Raw genomic sequence first — 11,271 nt, forward strand, 5'->3', positions numbered from 1 at the left:
ATGTTTTGTGAAGGTATTAACTTTTCTGAAGAAAAGGTGCACCTGTTTTGAGGGTGGAAATGGGTGAAGGAAGGTGTTTTGGGTGCAGAGGGAGCCTTAGGTGGACAGATTCCTTCTGCTCCGTCAGTTGTATAAAGTTTACTCCTAGCTGGGCATAGTGGCACACTATGTTAATTATGTGTGTTAATATGTATGTTAATCCCAGCACTTTGGGAGGCTGAGGCAGGAGGATCGAAAGTTCGAGTCCAGTGCTTTCCTCCCACCAATACAATCAACGTGTAAAACATCACATCTCTACCCACAAGGATGGACAGCCAAAAGCTCATCTGGGGAAGAGAGGCAAAGGGCAGAACCAATACGAAGGGTGGGTAGCAGCCCTAGTTTATTTGCAGCTCGCACCCACTAGAAGGAAACCGGAAGCAGGTTTGCGGTAGAAGCCTTCGCACAGGCAAAGCTCGGCGCACTGACAGCGAGTGGAAGGGGCTGAACCTCCAGGGTCTAGGGAATCCCCGCCCACTGCCAGCTCGCGGAGCTCCCGGCCGTCGGGAGAGCCAAGGGGCGGGGATACGTGGTTGCGTCACGCGCCGTACGTCACTGGCGCGCCTGCGCTTCTTTCCACGTGCGAAAGCTCTGGACTTGTGGAGTCAGGGACGCTGCAGACTCTACGAGCAGCGCAACTTAGCGCTAACCATGAAGCCAGGTGCATTCCGGGGTTGGGGTCTGAACTCAGGAACTGGGGCGAGGGGGATTCCGGGTGCCAGGCCGGAGTCGGAGGGGCGGGGCTTTGGCATGGGTGCTGGGGCTCTGAGCCTGGGATCCGGTCTTGCGTAGGGTGGGAGTACTAGCTCTGCCAGAGGATCGATCCTTACCTGGGGAAGTGTAGAGGTTTGTGACCGGATTCGGAGTCACGGTCGTGAGTCCAGAGCCTTAAGCCTGGGATTGGGGGTCCTGGTCTAACAGGCGGTTTTTAGATATTTGGGTAGGGGCGGCATTCGAAGTTCCTGACCCAGAGTCTGGATCCAGGCATCTGGGGCCTTGGATCTCTTGAGCATGGGTTTAGGGGATCTGCCTGGGCTCGGAGACGGAGAATCCCTGATCTTGGGGCTGAGAGCTGGTTCTGAGAAGCTAGGCTGGATGAGGAACCCCGCTTTGTAGTGTGCGGCCCTTCGTGGCCCACTTTCCCGCTCTCTGCACTTCCGAGGGGGTGGGTCCTCGAAGATGGAATGGAGATGTGGAGGCCTAGGAATCCCGATTCTGTGGTAAGAGAAACATCACGAGCCTGGCTGGCATTAGCGGATGGAGGGAGAGTAATCACACGGCCTGAGTGGCTTTCATTCAAATTTCCCGTTATTCTGTTGACTCTACCTCAACCCCCTCATGGTGGAATGATGCGAATCCTGGCTTTAACATTAGAAGGGTTCAGTTCGGTGTTTCATTTCTGGTTCAGCTTCTTAGCCTCCTGAGTGACCTTGAAAAAGTGGCTTTACCTCTGAGGCTCAATTTTCTGATCAATAAAATGGCAGCTGATAAGGATTAAATGAGATAATATTTTCAAAAGAAAACAGCACTGTTTGACTTATAATGGTACTGGCTCTGTTACTCTTATCTTTCTCAAGGGGAACAAAGCTAGGGTTCTTGTACCCGATGTTTAACAGCTTCCTAAATCAGGCCTTCCCAGCCCCTACCTCCCTCTGTGTGAGAACTTGCTCCACTGTTTGAGAAGTTTTTCACTGTTGCCAAGAGTCTGATTCCCTACTGCAGGTTTTCTTCTTGTGGGTGTGCATGTATGTGGAGAGATAGGAGTCATCTGCAGGGGAGTATGAATCCACACTCCCCTCCGCAGGTCCTGGTTCTTCAGTGTTGGAGGAATCTCATGCACAAGGGTAGGGGCTACTAAGCTGTGTATCCTTCTAAGACCCTGACATGCCTGCAGGCATCCTGTGGACTGTGATTCCCCCAGGAATAGAGGATGTGCCTTTTTCCAGCCTTTCTCCACTGCATGTTAAAATGTGAAGTTGTAGAAAGCGTTAGAAGTCAGCTCTTCACTAAAGATTTTAGTCTTGGTGAGAAGAAGCCTGTGTGAGATTGAGGAGGGGTGTGATGCAGTGTGGTTGACACTTTTAAAGGGGATCCTTCTTGCTTCAGTGTGTAAACTTTAGGGGAGCAAGGAAGGAAGCACACATCAGTAGGAATTTGTTGCTGAAACCTAGGAGATGATGTGACTTGGTTGGATCAGGGTGGTAGCAGGGGGAATGTATATTGAAAATACAGTCAGCAGGTTGTGTGTGTGAAAGGAGCCAGGACTAACCAAAGGTTTGGGATGTGTAGCTGGAAGGGTGGAGTCAACATTTTGGAGATAGGGAAGGTTGTGGAACAAGAACAGATTATAAATCAGGGAGTCTGTGACACACACAAACTTTCCAGAAAAATGTGTGTATTTTTTTTTTTTTTTTTTTTGAAGAGTGAGTCTTCTTGGTACATTTTCCTAAGATCCCTAGGCTCTGAAATGGGTTAAGATTTGTTGAGTATCTGGGACTGAAAGTTTACATTTAAGCCTACTGCACCCCATGGGCCCCACACTTGCCAGGTGGATCTGTCTTTGATCTGTCAGGTTGGAGAGTCAGAGGCCTAGCTATTGGCTTCTCCCCTAAGTAGGGGTTGAGGGGACTTGTTCTTCTGAGTTTAAATAATATTCAAACTGTTCCAGCTGTATATTATGTGGAGTACTTTTGTATATAAAGTCATTTAGTATTTACAGCCCTGAGGTGGAAGGTGACTCCTATGAACCTTCTCTACTCTTTCATGTCATGAACAAACTCCTTGTGTGGAATACATAAAGGGAGAGACCAGGACTCTCCTGGTCACCGCTTGATCACCTGACTTCTGAACAGGACCCGGGGAATTAAGAGTCACCAGCAGGCAGTTACTCATTTAATGTTTATTGAGCTTTTACTTTGTGTTGGATATTGTGCAGGGCACTAAGGATGTGGTGGTGATAGAAACAATTAAAATCCTTGTGCATTCGGAACTTGATTCTGTTGTGACCATATTAACAGTGCCATGTGTGATGGTTGCCATGTAGAGAAGTAAAGCAGGGTAAATAGGGTGTCCAGAAAGGCCTTCCTGAGTCAGAGACCTGGCTGCAGAGGGGAAGTGGGGAGCTGTGCCACTCTTGTGCAGGAGCCAGGCATGGATGGGAACAGCAAATGGTAGGGTTATAGAAGCTGTCCTGTGTTCCTTCTTTGGTGGGAAGAGCACAGGGCCCATCCCGGAAGTCGTCGGGGGCCAGATCCTTGGCATGGTGGTTTTCTCAGTTTGGGCTATGCTCTAGAATCCCCTGGGGAGCTCTCCAGAGTTGCCATGCTCAGCACAGTTAAATCTGAATCTCTGGGTTCTAGGGTTTAAGCAAGGTGTGGCTCACTGATACAAAGTTTTATAACCCAGGGAAAGGCATTTTGATTTCATTTCGGATGCAGTGGAAAACTTGGATTTGGGCAAGGGGATGATGAGACCTGATCTGTTTTTTTTGGTACCGGAGATTGAACTCAGGACTTTGCAGCTTGTGAGGCAGGCGGGGAACCACTGAGCTAAATCCCTGGCCCCCTGGTCTGCTGTTTTAAAAAGATCATCCAAGCTGGGTGTGGTGGCTCACACCTATAATCCTGGCACCAGTAGAGACTGAGAGGGGATTGGGAATTTGAGTACCACCTGGGCAATTTAGTGAGACTGTCTCAAAAAATAAAAAGGGCCAGGGATGTAGCTCAGTGGTGGTGTGCCCCTAGGTTTGAACCCCAGTTTATCCCCATCATCTGTTAGCTGCTTGCTATGTGGAAAGTAGACTGTAGAGGGAGTAGAAGATAAAAGGTAGTAAATAGTTCTTGCTTACAGTGTTTTGAAATTTTTAAGAAATTAAATTAGGGCTGCGGATTTAGCTCAGTGGTTCTGCCAGCTGCCTCGCAAGCGCAAGGTCCCGAGTTGGATCCCTGGTACCAAAAAAAAAAAAAAAAAAAAAAAAAAGAGTAATCGCTACTAAATTATCTTTTTTTTTTCAGTACTGAGAATTGAACTCAGGGCCTCATGCTTGCCAGGCAGACCCTGGTGGTGCCGAGCTATGTCCCTGGCCACTAAATTATATTTTTAAAGAAAGAAAAGGACTAGAGTAAAATAAAGGAGAAAAAATTACATTTTCATCTTTAATACCATTAAATTCACGAAGATGGCATAGGGTGTGAACAAGATGTATCTTTACAAAAATGTTGGCAAGTTTATGTTGCATAATTGAATAATTTACATAGTGAGATAATTTTAAATCACTGATTTTCAAACTGGTTCAATGATCGCTTCTCGGCCTTTTGGCTAAGATCAAGTGGAAACTGGTTCAATAACTGGGTCTCAGTATGTGTTCCAGGCTGGCCTTGAACTCACTATGTAGCCTAGGCTGTCCTTGGACTCACAGTGATCCTCCTGCCTCAGCCTCCCACGTGCTGGGATTACAGGCATGTGCTGGGATTACAGGCATGAAGCTGGGATTACAGGCATGCGCCACCACTCCTGGCTAATTTATGTAATTTTTTAGAACAGTACTTCAGAGCTTTTGAAGTCACCATAGAAGAGTTGAATATTGAATCTGTTAGTACAGGAAGAATTTGGTCTACTTCTAACATTGTTTTGTGCTCAGGGAACAGTATTTACTCTGTCCTGAAGTGACAAAAATAAAGTCTCTCAGAGTCTATTTTTTAAACTTTTTTACCTTATAGACAAGCCTTAAACTGCCTATAGACTGTTGCCCATCCTTAAAAGGACAATTTGTCTTTTCTCCTTTTTTCCCTCTTGATAAAAAGTAAGCAACTCTTGGTCATGACTGGGAGTTTTAAAAATTAAACTGTCAATTAAAAAAATTAAGTTAATAATAGCAGTTATGTTACAATTTCAAAGAATGAAAAACTAAAATAAAGGAGAAAGAAAATGACACTTTTGTCTTCAGTACTATTAAAGGGAGGAATGTTGCAGGCTTGGGAATGGAGAGATGAGTCATCAGGGAGCTCTTTGCGGGGGTTGGCACTTTTCTTCCAGATGCAAGGTGAAGGTGAGAAGGCAGGAAGATGTTTCCAGGCTCTAGAGGACCCTGTTGCCACAGAGCATGCATACACACAAGGCTGGCTCACTAATTTTTGCGGGAACAGAATTGGGGATTGAACCTAGGGCCTTCACAATGAGCTACATCCTCAGCCCCCTTTTAAATTTTGAGACAGTGTCTCATTAAGTTGCCCAGGCTGGGCTGGAATTTGGGATCCTACTACCTCAGCCTCCCAGATGCTGGGATTATAGGTGTTCACTGCCATGCTTGGCTAGGGTTCACTAGACATCAAATGAGTTCTATGAATCAGTTGAATATCAGTTGTAACCTGCAGCTATTTCCGTATCCTGCCTTTTTGCTAACCCCGTAACATCTCCTTCCCTAGCAGTAACCGGCATTCTGAGTTTCACCTTCCTCTTGCCTCTTTTTGGGCAGTGGGGCCACCACATATATCAATAGAGCATAACATTATTTAGTTTTAGTTGTTGCTGTACTTCATAAAAAGGATTTCATTTGGATATGGTTGGTAGAAACTTGCTTTTTTCCACTTTAACATTATCATTTTGCAGGGGTTTTTTTTTTGGTACTGGGGATTGAACTTGGGACCTTGTGCTCGTGCAGCAGGTGGTGACACCACTGAGCTAAATCCCCGGCCCAACGTTATCATTCCAAGACTTCTCTACCTGTGGTGTATAACTGAAGGTCATCTTTGTTGTTCTTATGACTTTTCCATTTTATTTGTCCGTTCTGTTGCTGGACACGTGTTTTCAGCTGCTGTGGACATTCTTGGCCATGTGTTCTGGTGCCCACAGTCACGTGCTTCTCTGGTTTCTCACCTGAGTGCAACTGCTGGGTGAGTGCTATTCAGTGTTTTAGTGTCATTGCTCTGACTTCTGTTTTTGTTTCGGCCACAGGTTTCAGCCCCCGTGGAGGTGGCTTTGGCGGCCGAGGGGGCTTTGGTGACCGAGGAGGTCGTGGCGGCCGTGGTGGAGGCCGAGGAGGCTTTGGTGGCGGCCGAGGTCGCGGCGGCGGTGGAGGCTTTAGAGGCCGTGGTGGCCGAGGAGGAGGAGGTGGTGGCGGAGGAGGACGGGGTAAATGAGGTTGATGGAGATGGAGGGGGCCTTCCCGGGTGCAGTGAGGGAAGAGTTGGGGTCTCCTCCTACCACACCATCTCTTGTAGGTGGGGGCTTCCAGGGTGGCAACCGTGGTCGTGGCCGGGGAGGAAGAAGAGGAAACCAGTCAGGGAAGAATGTGATGGTGGAACCTCACCGGCACGAGGGTAAGTGAGGACAGCAAGGCACCTGCTCCAAAGTTAGGGCTGGTGTGGGACTGCAGCATCCTCAGCCTGCTCTGCTTCCCTCACCAGGTGTCTTCATTTGTCGAGGAAAGGAAGATGCACTTGTCACCAAGAATCTGGTCCCTGGAGAGTCTGTTTATGGAGAGAAGAGAGTCTCCATTTCGGTGAGACCTGGTCCCCTGTGCAAGCCAGCAGACCCCAGCTGATCGTGTCACCAGTGGTCTGGTCTCCTTGCCCCTGCTATGGCACCCACAAGTGACAGCCGGGGGATCGTCTTAGTATATAAATCAGATCGTGTGCGACCCTCCTGTCTTCTGAGACTCAGCACTGCCTCACGGTCCTGAGTTTTCACTGTGGCTTGATGGACCTCTCCTCCCCTTCTGACCAAGTGCTCCCTAGCCACACTGGTCTTGTTCTCCCCTCTCCCGGTTTGGCGCAGGGCTGGTTCCTACTCATCATTTCTGTCTCTGGTCAGGAGTCACCTGGTCTTTCTGACAGGGCCATCTCATGTCATCCTTTCTGTCAAAAGCAGCCTTTACTGCCCATCATTGTGTCATTTCCTCTGTGCTCAGCCACCAGCCTGCTTGGGGTCTTCCTGTTTATTTTCCTTCTGCCCCTCCAGGTTGAGTCAGAAGTCAGCTTCCTGGCCACTCTTTCATTCTCACCTGTTCTTTGCCCTGCTCCCTCTGCTTTCCATCCACTCTCCTGGCTTGGTCTCTGCAGCACCTGTCCCCATCTACTGTGGCAGGTTGCAATTTGTTAGTTACTTTAGTGCACACTTAGTCTGCAAAGGCTGATCTGCATCTTTCTTCTTCACTGTGGTGTCCCTAGTACCTGGAACAGGGGCAGCACATGCAAGTGTGGGGACAGGAGATGGTGACTGAGTGCTGGTCTTAATGTTACTATTTCCTGTCTCTTGCTGCCTCTTGTCTCTGAGTCAGCAGTATCTATGAGAGGACAAGGGCAGCTCTGTCGTAGTCACTGGTGTGTGCCCGTGTCCAGTTCCTGTATGATGATTCTGCCACTGTGTTTCTTTTGAGGGGACTAAGGTTAAGGATGATCCTGCAGAAGAGCCTAGCACTGACCGCTGCCCCCATCTCTCCTGCCCTAGGAAGGAGATGACAAAATTGAGTACCGAGCCTGGAACCCCTTTCGCTCCAAACTGGCTGCAGCGATCCTGGGTGGTGTGGACCAGATCCACATCAAGCCTGGGGCCAAGGTGCTGTACCTTGGAGCGGCCTCTGGCACCACAGTCTCCCATGTCTCCGACATCGTAGGCCTGGTGAGTTGGATGGGTTGGGGGGTGGGCCACCTCTCTGGCAATCTGGAATGGGGGCCTGGCTCCTTCCCCACACCATGTTCCTATGAGTTAGTGGACAACTTGAGGCCTTGAGGGAAGAGGTGTGGTTAAAACAACACTAGTGGGACCCAAAGCTGGGAGAGTAGACAGTTTGGTTCCCCTCTTAAAAATTTCACAGCCCCAGCTGGGTGTAATGGTATGTGCCTATTACTTCATTTACCCAGGAGGCTGAGGCAAGAAGATGCAAATTCGAGGCCTGAGCAACATAAGTTAGACCCTGTGTCCAAGAAAAAGAAAAAAGTCACACTCCCAAATTCTGGTCTTCTGGTTTCACTTGAAAGAACTGGTAGTTTTCATAGTTCTGGGCCGGGCCTGCATTTCTGTGTGGCTATACAGGTTTCTCCTGTAGAGGGTGCTTGGTACCTGTCTGTTTCACTTTACCACTTCTTGTTACATGAATATATAGGCTGTTTAATTTGGTGGTCAGACACTCCAGGCTATTTTGTAAGCATTTTATAATGATGTGGCTTTCAACAAGTTACCTGAGTCTCAGTTTAACCAGAATGGGGTTTTCTGAAAATTAAACAAGTTAATTCCTGAGAATGCCTGCCCATTTCAAATACACTTAGCTTTGTTACTTCATCTCTGTGCTTCTGTTGGGAGCCCAGGTCCTCAGATCAGGCAAATTTGGATTGTGTAGTTTTGCTGCTTGTAGAGTAACTCTTGGTCAGTGACTTCATGTCTTTATATCTCAGTTTATTCATCTGTAATGTAGACACAATCACAATAGTCATTAAATGGTATGTTTTTGATTTGGGAGTCTAAAGAGGTGCTGTGTGTAGTCTAGGGGCCTGAAGTATACACTCCATACATGAGAAGCAGTCTCATTGTTCATTATCATCGGATCTATGTTAGGATGGTCTGGTCTACGCAGTTGAGTTCTCCCACCGCTCTGGCCGTGATCTTATCAACTTGGCCAAGAAGAGGACCAACATTATTCCCGTGATTGAGGATGCTCGACACCCGCACAAATACCGCATGCTCATCGGTGAGGAGTCTAGGGGGATGGCCCAGGGCAGGTAGGACAAGCCACTCCAGGTTTCCTGGAAGAATCAGTGGCGTTAGTGTGGAAGTGCAGGCCTCTTGAGTCTGCAGGAATGGAAAGCGGGGAGGGGAGCCAGGTGAGGTGGTGTTTGGTAACTGCTACAGGTGCCTGGAGCTGTCTGGGAAGCCCACTTCTTTGCTCTTCTCCCTGCTTCGTAGGTCCCCTGCACTTCCTGCCTCCTTCCAAAACATGGTACCTTTTACACTACCTTGGCTTCTGTTTAAAACGCCTCTTTCAGGGGGCCCTTATTGTTTGGTGACATTCTAGCACAAACTGAGTATGGCCTGGCCCCGAGGGGCCTATTATGAATATTAATGACTTTGGTTTTTTTTTTTTTAAATTTAAAACTAGAGTGAAAAATAGCCTTATAAATTTCCCCGAGGTAATTAGTAAGAACATTTGCTATCTGCTTTTCCCAATTTTTACAGTTTTCATTATACTACTTTTTCATTTAAAAAAGAAAATCACACTGCCTTAAAAACATTACTTTTCATTCCACTCATTTTTCTTTGCTTTTTCCATGCCATCACCCCCGCTCTTGCTCTGCAGCTTGTTTTCATTTGACAGTCTTCCACGCGCTCTTGCCTTTAACTGCTCACCTTTACTTGTCTTTTTGATGACGTGTCTATCTCCCCCCCAGACCCGGGAGCATCTCGAGGGCAGGGTCCGGGTCTGACTCATCTCTATGTCCCCCACGCCCAGCCCAGGGCTGGCCACAGAGTAGGTGGCAACCATGGTTTACAAGAGGAGTGAATGAATGTTATGACTGTGGGCTTTGGACCCATCTTGGGGGGCACCATGGAGGGAGGGGGAGCAGTGAGGGTAGGGAGAGTGGAAGCAGGGAGACTCTCCCAGGAGCCTGCTGGTGGTGGAGCATAGGCCTCATGGGAGGGTCTGGGAAGATCTTTGGATCCAGCTTTTAACTGCTCCCCTCTCTCTTTAGCAATGGTGGATGTCATCTTTGCCGACGTGGCTCAGCCAGATCAAACCCGGATTGTGGCCTTGAATGCCCACACCTTCTTACGTAATGGAGGACACTTTGTGATTTCCATTAAGGTGGGGGCCTGGGGAGTGTCCTGGGGAGGTATGTTTTGGATTTAAGGAGGCAAGAGAGTGTGGGTGGTCAAGAGCATGATTGCTGAGTCTGACCATCTGAGTTTGAATTCTAGCTGTGTGACTTTGGGCAAGTTACTAAACCTTTGTGACTCAGCTTCTTCGCTTGTAACATTAGAAATATTAGTCCTATTATCTTTAAGAGTTAATATAAAAATCAGTCAACACGTGAAGAACAAAACCTGTCATAGAATAGATACTGGATAAATACTAGGTGCATTTTCAAAATGTGTTATAATTTAAAATGCAGAGAACTCCTATGGGTCTTTTCACTAGGTTTACCATCTGGTTTTTTTGTTTTGTTTTTTGTTTGTTTTTTTTGATACCGGGGATCAAACTCGGTCCTTGGCAGTGAAACCTACCATCTGTGATAGTAGCTTTTTGCTGTTTGTTTTACTGTTCCTGGCTGCATTACTACTAAGAGCAAGCAGAAAAAAAAATGCTGAATGTAAAGTTGTGGGGTTTTTTGTTTTTGTTCATTTTGTTTGTTGGTACTGGGGAATGAACACAAGCTCCTTACACCTTGATAGTTTCTTGCTAACTTGCCTAGGTGGTAAATTTTAGGTCTTCCTGCCTCAGTCTCCCTAAGTTCTGAGATTAAGGTGTGCCGCCACTGAGCCCTACTTAAACACTGATAAATAGAGGACATCTGGCCTCGAATTAAAAACTTTTCTAATTTAGTCTTTTTTTTTTTTTTAAATGGTGATAAAGTCTATTTGAAAAGGTGAATAGGGAGGGAGAACCTGGCTGTGCAGAGTCAGCTTGAGCCAAGTAAAAATGGAAAAAGCAAGATAAAAGTACACCCTGGAGGAAACAGGGTGGGCTGTCATGAAGAAACCAACAGTAGCTGTAATGAAGTCTTTGGGCACATTTCCAAAACCTAGATTTCACTTGAGTTTCTGATGAGAACATACTTCTGGCTTAAAAAGCATCATAAAGGAAAACAGCCCAGCGCTTGCTTCAGATCTCAAATCCTTTTTCTTCTGTAGGCCAACTGCATTGACTCCACAGCCTCAGCTGAGGCCGTGTTTGCTTCTGAAGTGAAGAAGATGCAGCAGGAGAACATGAAACCCCAGGAACAGCTGACCCTAGAGCCATATGAGAGAGACCACGCTGTGGTCGTGGGTGTGTACAGGTGAGCAGGGGCCCAGTAATCCACCAAGACAGAGCCTCCCGCCCCAATCCAGAGTGCTGTGGTTCTGGGGACTCCTAGAGTGGTGACAACTGTGACACTCCTCCCTCCCCATTCCTGTCTTTTACTCACAGGCCACCTCCCAAGGTGAAGAACTGAAGCTCAATGCGGTCAGGATTCCCAGAGATGTGTGTTGCTACTGTTGCACGTGTGATTTTTCTATTAAAAGACTCATCCCTTGCTCTGT

General features: G+C 47.4%; 1 protein-coding gene across 2 annotated transcripts; it reads left to right on the forward strand.

Moving 5' to 3' along the window:
- The first annotated feature begins 571 nt into the window (after positions 1-571).
- Fbl (fibrillarin rRNA 2'-O-methyltransferase) lies at positions 572-11,264 on the forward strand. 2 transcript variants are annotated; one of them, XR_015450536.1, is made up of 10 exons: positions 572-700; positions 5,992-6,168; positions 6,258-6,356; positions 6,444-6,538; positions 7,486-7,656; positions 8,590-8,722; positions 9,420-9,499; positions 9,723-9,835; positions 10,882-11,027; positions 11,159-11,264. XR_015450536.1 is itself a non-coding variant. In XM_004874163.4 (9 exons), the coding sequence occupies exons 1-9, from the start codon at positions 691-693 to the stop codon at positions 11,181-11,183; spliced, it is 969 nt and encodes a 322-aa protein (XP_004874220.1). In that variant the 5' UTR covers positions 572-690; the 3' UTR covers positions 11,184-11,264. The 2 variants fall into 2 exon arrangements, 1 of the variants encoding a protein (XP_004874220.1); XM_004874163.4 differs by lacking the exon at positions 9,420-9,499.
- The last annotated feature ends 7 nt before the right edge of the window (positions 11,265-11,271 follow it).

The sequence above is a fragment of the Heterocephalus glaber genome, unplaced genomic scaffold (genome assembly GCF_053883595.1).
Source record: "Heterocephalus glaber isolate CG9 unplaced genomic scaffold, H.glaber_assembly_v1.0 deba00001002, whole genome shotgun sequence".
Lineage (NCBI taxonomy): Eukaryota > Metazoa > Chordata > Mammalia > Rodentia > Bathyergidae > Heterocephalus > Heterocephalus glaber.

Excerpts from the sequence above, each read along its gene's own strand:
- Fbl (XM_004874163.4), top strand. Across the intron at positions 7,657-8,589 it reads TCTCCGACATCGTAGGCCTG|GATGGTCTGGTCTACGCAGT; the intron begins GTGAGTTGGATG and ends GATCTATGTTAG. Across the intron at positions 11,028-11,158 it reads GTGGTCGTGGGTGTGTACAG|GCCACCTCCCAAGGTGAAGA; the intron begins GTGAGCAGGGGC and ends TTTTACTCACAG.